Below are 11,411 nucleotides of genomic sequence, written 5' to 3' on the forward strand. Positions count from 1 at the left end.
ACACTATAATACCATCGCCTACGAATTGTACTGTTGACACTACGCACGCTGGCAGATGGCGTTCACCGGGCATTCTCTATACCCACACCCTGCTAGCGGATCGCTACATTGTGTACCGTGATTCGTCACTCTATAGAACTTTTTCCACTGTTCAATCGGCCAATGTTTACGCTCCTTACATCAAGCGAGGTGTCGTTTGGCATTTATTGGCGTGATGTATAGTTTATGAGCAGCCGCTCGACCATGAAATCCAAGTTTTCTCACCTCCCACCTAACTGTCATAGCATTTGCAGTGGATGTTTATGGAGTTTGGAATTCCTGTGTGATGGTCTGGACAGCTGTCTGTCTGTTACACATTACGACCTTCTTCTACTGTCGGCGGTCTCTGTCAGCCAACTGACGAGGTCGGCTTTTGTGCTGTACCTGACCCTTCACGTTTCCACTTCACTATTACATCGGAAATAGTGGACCTAGGGATGTTTAGGAGAGTGGAAATCTCGCGTAGACACGTATGACACAAGTGACACCCAATCACCTGACTACTTTCAAAGTCCGTGAGTTCCGCGGAGCCCCCCATTCTGCTCTCTCACGATTTCTAATGACTACTGAGGTCGCTGATGTGGAGTACCTGATAGTAGATGGCAGCACAATGCACCTAATATGAAAAACGTAGGTTTTGGGGGGTGTCCGGATATTCTTGCTCACATAGTGTATGTCTATGGATGGACTGACTCATGTTTGTATCTTACTGGTAATTTTTTTTTTCAATTATGGTGAGCAGCTTCGAAGAAATCTCCTTTTCCGAACGAATTTTCTACGAAACGAATCTCGGTTTTGAAATCTATGTGATGAAGCACGTTATTACAGGATGCTTGAAGCCAATGCGACATCGAGAATATGGATATAACGCATGCGCAAGCAGATATTAGACACTATAACAAACACCGACCAAACAGCCTCGAAGGCCCAACGGTACCTACCGGCCTCCGTGTCATCCTTAGTCCGTAGGCGTCACCGGACGCGGATACGGACGGGCATGTGGTCAGCTTCCAGTCTACCAGCTGTTGTCAGATTTCGTCACGGTGACGCTAGTTCTTAGTCAAGTAGCTCTTCAATTGCCCTCTTAAGGGCTGAGTGCACCCCGCTTGCCAACAGCACTTGGCAAGACCGAACGGTGACCCACCTAAGTGACAGCCAAGCCCGACAGCACTTAACGTCTGTGGTCTGACGGGAACCGGTGTTACCACTGCGGCGAGGCTGTGGGTGACAGTTAACTAACAACTTTTATCAGTATGCATCTCAGGTCGCTGTATAGCATTATGTAGTTTTCCTCTACTAGCCGTTCTCTGTTCAAGCCATCAACGAGTCGATTATCTTCTTCGCCATTTCCTCTGCTCTTCTTCGACAATCGCTAACAGTGTTAACGCAACTGTTTTCCACGAGGCGCTTTTCATAAAGATACTCCATGGTTTGCGAGCGTCCACCTCAACGTTAGCCGCCTCGTCCCGTATGAGGAGGACTGTAAACACTGTCATATTGAATACTGCAGTAGGCATTTAAATGAAGAAGAATGTACGTCTCTAAAAAGGGCAATCTGAGAGGATGGATATGGAAGAAAACTTCGTTAACAGGAGAGACACTTCAATTCATTGATGAAAAAAGTTCAGCAATACTTTGGAAGACTTGAGATCAAATAAGGCGGAAGATATATACAACGTTTCCTTGGAATTTCTAAAATTGTGGGGAGAAGTGACAACCAAACGACTACGCAAATTGGTTTGCAGGGTCTATGACTCTGGGGATATACCATCAGACTTCCGGGAAAATATCAGCCACAGAATAAAGAAGATAAAAATTGCAAATAAGTCCGATACTATCTTTGCCAAACGATGATGAGAGTGGTACTCATCGAAACGCTGCGAAATTTCAGTGTAACCATCTGGATGGACCCCGAGAAGATTTCGTTATCGTGTCGTCAGCTTAACATCTCATGTATCAAAGCTGCTGCCAAGAGTCATATATAGAAGAAATGCTGATGGAGCAAGGCTTAAGAAAAATCAACACTGTTCGTAGGATTTATTGACGTAGAAAAAGCGTTCGACAACGTGAAATGATGCAATGTGTTCGAAATTCTGAGAAATGTAGGAATAAGCTATAGGTAAATATAGGTATTGTACAATATGTATAAAGGCCAAGAGGGAAGAATAAGAATGTAAGACCAAAACCAAGTCCTCAGGTTTACATGGGGGTAACACAAGGATGGTCTTTCGCCGCTACTATTCAGTCTGAACATGGAAGAAGCAGTGGTTTAAATAAAAGTTCATCAGTGGGATCTAAATTCAAGGTGAAAGAATGCCGTTGATAAGAATTGCAGATGATATTGCAGTCCTCAGTACATGGGAAGAATAGTTACAGGTCCTGTTAAACGGAATGTACGTCTAATGAGTACAGGCCATACATTAAGGTTTAACAGAAAAAATACGAAATTAATTAGTAGCAGCAGAAATGAGACTAGCGATAAATGTAAGTTCAAAATTGTTGCGAACGAAGTAAACGAAGTGAATAAATTCTACTATGGAGAAAGCCTAATAAAATATGACGGACGAAGTAAGAAGTACGTAAAAAGCAGAATAACAATGACGTAGATGGCTTTCCTCACCAAAAGACTCTATTCGTATCCAACATCGGTCTTAATACAAGGAATAAATTTTTTGAGAATGTGCGCTTGGGATACAGGACTGCGGGAAAACCGGAAAAGAAGACAATCGAGGCGCCTGAGATGTGCTGCTATACAAGGATGCTGAAAATTGTATGGACTGATCAGATAATGAACGAGAAGGTCTCCGTAGAATCGATGGAAATAGGAAAATATGTGGAATGTATGTTAAGACATCATTAAATGGCTTCCGTGATACTATCTGGCGGATTAGATGGTAGAACTTGTAGAACAAGACAGACTACAGCACGTTTCACAGGTAATTGACGAAATAGGGTGAAAGAGCTGAGCTCAGATGAAGAGGTTTACACAACCAGGATTCGAACTGGCTCACTCGCGGGTTGAGCGAAAGCGTAAAACCGTGCGTTAGCGACCTGGGCCACGGAGGTGCGTACGTTTCCACTTCGTAACAAAGAGAGTACGAGAAATGTTAAAACCGTCATAGCTGGGTTTGCAGGCACCCAGATGTTGCATTATATGAGTAATATAAAGATCTATTTTCGGTAGCTTTGTTGTACGGTCACGCCAGGAGTACATCACGCAGTGCTAAGAGATATAAAAGGACTGCGTTCCCTGGTCTCAGCCACCTTTCAGCACCATGAGGGCGACAGTGGCAGCTCTTCTCCTGTGCCTTGTGGTGAGTAGTCCTTACTGTAGCGTACCCAGTAAGCGTTGTAGCTATATTATATTTTAATAACACCTTTAGGTATATATCGTGATTAGGAATTGTTGGTCAATTCTGAGGACATATTTCCATTATTTTTAAACAAGATTTAATATTTTTAGTACCGAATAAGTAGGGACTCATCAAGTTTTATAATGATCATATGCGAACAAGATAAGAGTCCCATGCGCAGTGTGATAAATATACACTTACTGGTCCTTTTCACCGGAAGTACTCGTTTGACTGCAAAAACAGGACCCTCTTACTTGTGCGGTTTTATTCCTAGCGCAGTGTTTTTCATTTACTGTCTTGCCTTTCTCAGGTAGGTACGATTTTCCGGTTCTGCCTATGGACGCGCGAACCCTGCTTCATATCTTGTTGACAGCAGGTACGATCTGCCTATCAATGTACGCCTTTTCCTGGCTAAAATGCTATTCAGGCCACAGGTTTATCCACGCAGGGTAGCCCTCAAGCAGCCAACTCAAATCTATCCTCTGTTGAAAGTAGCTTCTAATTTCCAGAATTCTTGGCTATTTTCAAGATTCTTATCTCTCATACTAATATATACTACTGGCCATTAAAACTGCTACACCAAGAAGAAAAGCAGATAATAAACGGGTATTCATTCGATAAATATATTATACTAGAACTGACATGTGACTACATTTTCACGCAATTTGGGTGCATAGATCCTGAGAAATCAGTACCCAGAACAACCAACTCTGGCCGTAATAACGGCCTTGATACGCCTGAGCATTGAGTCAGACAGAGCTTGGATGCCGTGTACAGGTACAGATGCCCATGCAGCTTCAACACGATACCACAATTCATCAAGATTAGTGACTGGCGTATTGTGAGGAGCCAGTTGCCCGGCCATCATTGACCAGACGTTTACAGTTGGTGAGAGATCTGGAGAATGTGCTGGCCAGGGCAGCAGTAGAACATTTTCTATATCCAGAAAAATGGTTCAAATAGCTCTCAGCGCTATGGGACTTAACTGCTGAGGTCATCAGTCCCCTAGAACTTAGAAGTACTTAAACCTAACTAGCCTAAGGACATCACACATATCCATGCCCGAGGCAGGATTCGAACCTGCGACCGTAGCGGTCGCGCGGCACCAGACTGTAGCGCCTAGATCCGCTCCGCTACTCCGACCGACCTGTATCCAGAAAGGCCCGTACAGGACGTGCAACCTACGGTCGTGCATTATCCTGCTGAAATGTAGGGTTTCGTAGGGATCGAATGAAGGGTAGAGCCACGGGTCGTATCACATCTGAAATGTAACGTCCACTGTTCAAAGTGCCGTCAATGCGAACAAGAGGTGACCGAGACGCGTAACCAATGGCACCCCATACCATCACGCCGGGTGATACGCCAGTATGGCAATGACGAATACACGCTTCCAATGTGCGTTCACCACGATGTCGCCAAACACGGATGCGACCATCGTGATGCCGTAAACAGAACCTGCGTTCATCCGAAAAAATGACGTTTTGCCATTCGTGCACCCAGGTTCGTCGTTGAGTACACCATCGCAGGCGCTCCTGCCTGTGATGCAGCGACAAGGGTAACCGCAGCCATGGTCTCCGAGCTGATAATCCATGCAGCTGCAAACGTCGTCGAACTGTTCGTGGTGATGGTTGTTGTCTTTCAAACGTCCCCATCTGTTGACTCAGGGATCGAGACGTGACTGCACGATCCGTTACAGCCATGCGTATAAGATGCCTGTCATCTTGACTGGTAGTGATACGAGGCCGTTGGGATCCAGCACGGCGTTCCGTATTACCCTCCTGAACCCACCGATTCCATATTCTGCTAACAGTCATTGGATCTCGACCAACGCGAGCACCAATGTCGCGATACGATAAACCGCAATCGCGATAGGCTACAACCGACCTTTATCAAAGTCGGAAACGTGATGGTACTCATTTCTCCACCTTACACGAGGCATCATAACAACGTTTCACCAGGCAAGGCCGGTCAACTGCTGTTTGTGTATGAGAAATCGGTTGGAAACTTTCCTCATGTCATCACGTTGTAGGTGTCACCAGCGGCGCCAACCTTGTGTGAATGCTCTGAAAAGCTAATGATTTGCATATCACAGCATCTTCTTCTTGTCGGTTAAATTTCGCGTCTGTAGTACGTCATCTTCGTGGTGTAGCAATTTTAATGGCCAATTGTGTATTTTCCAAAACTTTGAGTAAAAATTTGAAATTTACGTATGTAAAATCAGCCCTTGATTACCAGCACATTGATTCGAAGAAAAACCTCAATTACTAGAGCCAACTGCTTTCAGCAAAAATCTGTTTTTACCTATTGTGGATTGTAGTAGCAGACAGACGAGACGTACTGCACACTGCAACAAACAACTCTACTTTTCAAATCTGAGCCACACGACGCTACAAGTGTGACTTTGCTCCGTGTTTGTCACGTAGCCCATAGATTTCGGTGGATGTACGAAGTCGTGCTGAAAAATAAAACAAACGTTATTAACATTCTACATCTTTACTCTTCATGTCTACATGGTCGCAGCCGTCTGCCGCTAGAGGGCTCCGAATTGTAGCGTGTAACACGGCCGTGTGTAACGTAACTATGTCGGACCGTGGGAAACAGCTTACTGTAATCGACTTTCGAATTCCGAGAATTTGTTCACTGTCATCGATCAGCCTCCATACAGTTCTGACTTGGCTCCGTCCGATTTTCATCTGGTTCCAAAACTTAAACAACGCCTTTGAGGACTTCTCATTGATAGTGATGAAACGGTGCAAGCAGAGATGAGGCTGTGACTCCGTCAAACTTTCTGTAGTGATAGTATCTACAAACTAGTCTCCCGCTGGGAGAAATGAGTTCGTCGCCAAGGTGACTATGCCGAGAAACAAAGATGTGTACATGAAGGATAAAGAGGTCGAATGTCCATAACGTTTCTTTTATTTAAAAACTTTAAGAATGTTCACATAAAAAATTCGGAGGCATTACTTTTCAGCACGTCCTCCCATAAATACGATTTGGACATGGGCGACTTTTAACTATTAAAATAATAGTGTTAGTCGTACCTGTTCTTATTGTGGTCCAGAGTCTAACCTCTGAAATGCGTCTTCGTTTCCGAATAACCGCTACAAATTTCATCTCTTTGAACCTGTTCACAGTACTCGGGGCTAAGTCTCCCTCTATAATTTGTACACTCTCCCTACCCCCCATGTGGTGTCACCGCCAGACACCACACTTGCTAGGTGGTAGCTTAAATCGGCCGCGGTCCATTTAGTACATCTCGGACCCGCGTGTCGCCACTGTGTAATCGCAGACCTAGCGCCACCACCAAGGCAGGTCTCGTGATACGAGAGAGCACTCGCCCCAGTTGTACGAGAACCTAGCTACCGACCAGATGTACGAAGCCTTTCTCTCTCATTAGCCGAGAGACAGAATAGCCTTCAGCTAAGTTAATGGCTACGAACTAGCAAGGCGCCATTAGCCTTACAGTGATTGTAATTAAAGTCTCCTGTGTATCGTCAAGATCGATGTACTACAATGATATTAAAGATAAGTATTAATACAGCTACGTACTTTTCTTAATAACATTAATTACGTAGCCTGTTCCAGTACTTCACGCCCGTCTGCGTTAGTCTAGCGTGCATTTTCAGCCATCTCAACTTCACGGTGTCGGCCCAGCTACCGACACAACGCCCCACCCGCACACTCTCCTATTTCCCCATACTGTCAGTCAGACAAATCCTCGATGCCTCATAATGTATCTTATTAGCTGATGCCTTCTTTCAGTTAAGTTGTGCCTTAATCCCTTTTCCTCAGATTTGATTAAGAATCGCCTCATTAGTTATTCGATCTATCCATCCAACCTTCACCATTCTTCTGTAGTACCAGATTTCAGAAGCTTCTATTCTCTTCTAGTCTCAACTACTTGTCGTCCACGTTTCCCTTCCGCACAAGGCTACGCTCCAGTCAGATACCTTCAAGAATGGTTCCTAACACTTAGATATGTATTAGATGTCAACAAATTCCACTTTCTCTCAAATAATTTTCTTACTGTTGCTGGTCTGCGTTTAATATCCTCTCTGTTCCTGCCATTTCCAGTTAAAGTTCTTCCTAAATGACAAAACTCGTTCACTACTTTTAGTGTACCGGCTCTTTACGTAATTCGCCACTAGCGCCTGATTTAATTCGACTACATCCAATTAGTAGGTTCCACCTTTGTTGACCTTTATCTAACACACTATCCGTTCTGTTCAACATCTCATCCAACTCATTTACCGTCTCTGGCAGAAGTACAGTATCTCAGCAAACCTCAAAATTTTTATTTCTACTCCATGACACTTCGATTCTCTTCTTTTCCGGCTTTCCCTCAATGCGTGATTCTCTTCCACACAATGCTGTGTTCCAAACGTACATCCTCAAAAATCTCTTTCTCGTATTAAGGCCTATGTTTGACACTAGTAGACTTCTCTTTTCCAGGAATGTGTTTCTATGCTCCCAAGGTAGCACTTTAGTGGTCCTCAATTTCTATGTTAAATTACTACCGTTTCTCCTTACTTTTGATTTTCTTCCACCTACTCTCAGCCTACAGTGAGTACTCATAACACTGTTCATCCAGTTCAACAGATCTTTCACACTTTCGCTGAGGTATCAATATCATCAGCTTATGGTTGATATCCTCTCAACTTGAAATTTGATCACACTCCTGAACTTCCTTTTTCCATTGCTGTTTCTCGATGTATGGATGAACAGTAAGGACGAAAGTCTGCATCCCTGTCTTGCAACGATTCTAATCAGAACACTTCGTTCGTGGTATTCCCTTATTACTTTTCCTTCTTGGTTGTTGTAATATATATATATATATATATATATATATATATATATATATATATTACCTGTCTTTCTCTGTAGCTTACACCGAATAACACAACACATTTGCAAATTATTGCTACAGTAGTGTGAATTCTGTAACTATTTTCAGCACACTTCATAGCCTCCATGGAAACTATTAAATAAATTATGTGTTCTGAAGCCTATCGCCTACTTGGTACTTCGTTGTTGGAACCTGTTATGCGCAATTAATAGCTTAGCTCATCCCTAAGCACCGTCAGTGGATTATCGAAATATGAATAGGGGACGTCTAAATTGATAAGCCATTTCATACGGTGCATGGTGAAAGCGTAGTACGAATACATCGAAAATCCCTACTAAATGTAAAATAGACCATCGTACATTATATTAGCTAGTGGTCATAAATTCTCATAAAACGTCTGCCATTCAGTAATTAATTTGACTAAAGTCTGTTCCCGTTGTAATTTGTACGGGTTACATTTTAATCACTCCAATAGAATCATCCTCTTGCCGATGTTACTAACACTAAGGCCTCGAACTGATTTTTCAACTTCCGTAAGGAAACATCCAGTTCTTTCAGTAGGACAGTATTTTCAGAATTCCGGTTAAAAGGAAAGATTAGGGTTCGGGACCCGTTCCAGTCCAATGTTTTGTCAGGAAGTTTGAGAACGCAGTTTTTCAACAGCATAATCTTTTAATCCCGATCTTCCAATGTATTCTTACTCTTGATAATGTATACAGCCACGAAGAACGCTCCCCACAATAAATCAGCCGAAACTCATCATATATACGTAGTAATTTTAAGTGTTATTGCAAGAGTAAGACTGAAAAATAAAACGTTCATTCAAAATAGGTCAAATGGCTCTGAGCACTATGGGACTTAACATCTGAGGCCATCAGTCCCCTCGACTTAGAACTACTTAAACCTAACTAACCTAAGGACATCACGCACATCCATGCCCGAGGCAGGATTCGAACCTGCGACCGTAGCAGCAGCGCGGTTCCCGACTGAAGCGGCTAGAACCACTCGGCCACAGCGGCCGACTGAAACGTTCATTAATGTTAAAACTAATCTCGTATAGATATCTCGTAAACTCGCTCATTTGACATCATTTCGATAAAAAAAAATTGTTGAAATGGTCTATGAATCATGAAACAAGCTAACTAACTAGTTCCTTTGAGCACATCAAAGCAAACACGAGCTATAATACATATTAAGGTGATCATTGTCTTAGACAATAAACAACTCCTTTCCATGTGGAAGGTACCTACACTTCATAGGCAGTGTTAAGTAATTTCAATTCTCTCGTTGAAAAGTTGCAAATGTCTTATAAGTTCAGAACTGGTGAAAATATAAGTTCATGAAAGAGTCTTATCATCTGTGATCATACAGAACATTCACATTATACTGTGTGGGGCAATCGCAAAACACACAGTTATGTATATCAATTGTGTTACTTTTTAATCACTGTTCTGCTCTATTGACGAATAGAAGTTTGGATCTATGATACAAAATTTGGCTTTTAGGGAGTAAAAAGTCGATGCACTGCATCACTCATATCTTTACAGCGTAAAGTGTAAGAAATTTTTAATTCTTGTTTAGAACGTAAAATACAGCAAAGGGTAATTTGAATCTCATAACAGGAAATATTGTTTGCTCAAATCAAACGTCCATTTCCAATAGTAGTGAATCTCGTTTCAGTGTCAGTTTATTCCCCTATTCCTTTATAGTAATAAGAAATTTTTCTCGATATTCCCCAAACGATTGAAAATCATATTCATACTGTTTAGTGATTTAACGTAGAGTAAATAATTAAAATGCGACATAAAATATACTTAAACAGCGCTATCCATAACACCAAGTTCAGGATCATTAACGGCTTCGTTATCCATTGGCAACTGATAACACAAAAGACGTGTCTAACTAAAACATTGTGTGACATTCAACACAGATAAATAATACAACACAGCGTATGAAACATAAAATTACTTGTTTTAAATCTCTGCCAGAGCTCAGTATGCTAAAATTGCTGTGAGCTGTGAGAATGGGTTTTACAACACGTCTAGATAGCTCAGTCGGACAAGCAGTTGCCCACAAAAGGCAAATGTTCTGGGATCGAATCCCACTGTGGTACACATCTTAAATCTATCAGGATGTTTTTGTCTAATGTGCATCTCATTGTCTGATTGACTGGACTAAAGAACCATAACATGTTAATATTTCACAGAGCATTTTATCTACAGACTATGAGATATATCACACAATTCTGTTGCAGGTGACAGCATGCAGGTGCCAGGAAACTCCACCTGGCCCTCCTGGACCAACTGAGGGGCCACAACCAACTGGACCACCAGGCCCACCAACCGGAGGTCCTGATCCAACAGGTCAACCTACTGGTGGTCCTGAACCAACTGGCCCACCTGGCCCACCAACTGGAGGTCCTGAACCAACAGGTCAACCTACTGGAGGTCCTCAACCAACTGGAGGTCCTGAACCAACTGGAGGGCCACAACCAACTGGTGAGCCACAACCTACCGGAGGACCTCAACCTACTGGACAACCAGGGCCAATTTCTGGGAGACCTGGCCGCATTTGGTTTGGTATCTTCTAATGAATCAGCACTAGAGTCTCACTCTACATGACTACATGACTACAGCTCTTCCTTCCTCTTGGCCACTAAAGTCTTTTTGATTTATTGATAAGGATTTTTATTGTTACTGTTTTGATACTTTATGTCTCATTAAATTAAAAATGAAAAACTCTTCGTTTGGTTCTTTTATTTTACTACCACATCGCTAATATTTTCTGATTGATTCAAAGCGGAAACGTCGCAAATACAAAACATCACTAGGAGCTTCAAATGATACACAGTACTCGCTAGGAAAAGCAGATGTCGTTAATGACAAACTGTGCAAACACTAACGATTGGAATTTTAATTCTTTTCGGATGTTATCATATGACTTTACAATACGTTATATAAGCCACAATACCTGAAAGGAAAGACGTGCATGTGTTCCTGCATTACTACTTACAACGCTAATTCAGTCTATGTCCCCTATGTGTTCTTCCTTAGCTTTTCATATTGTCCTAGGTAGAAGCCGTAGAATTTCTGAGTAACAAGTGGTTGGACGTTCATGTATCAGATTCTTACACCTGTGCTGCGCTGTGGACAGAGAATGCCTGGATCTCTTCT

General features: G+C 42.5%; 1 protein-coding gene across 1 annotated transcript; it reads left to right on the plus strand.

Moving 5' to 3' along the window:
- Positions 1-3,240: 3,240 nt before the first annotated feature.
- On the plus strand, positions 3,241-10,981 carry LOC124777806 (proline-rich protein HaeIII subfamily 1-like). Its single transcript, XM_047253322.1, has 2 exons — positions 3,241-3,353; positions 10,493-10,981. The coding sequence occupies exons 1-2, from the start codon at positions 3,315-3,317 to the stop codon at positions 10,826-10,828; spliced, it is 375 nt and encodes a 124-aa protein (XP_047109278.1). The 5' UTR covers positions 3,241-3,314; the 3' UTR covers positions 10,829-10,981.
- The last annotated feature ends 430 nt before the right edge of the window (positions 10,982-11,411 follow it).

The sequence above is a fragment of the Schistocerca piceifrons genome, chromosome 2 (assembly GCF_021461385.2).
Source record: "Schistocerca piceifrons isolate TAMUIC-IGC-003096 chromosome 2, iqSchPice1.1, whole genome shotgun sequence".
Lineage (NCBI taxonomy): Eukaryota > Metazoa > Arthropoda > Insecta > Orthoptera > Acrididae > Schistocerca > Schistocerca piceifrons.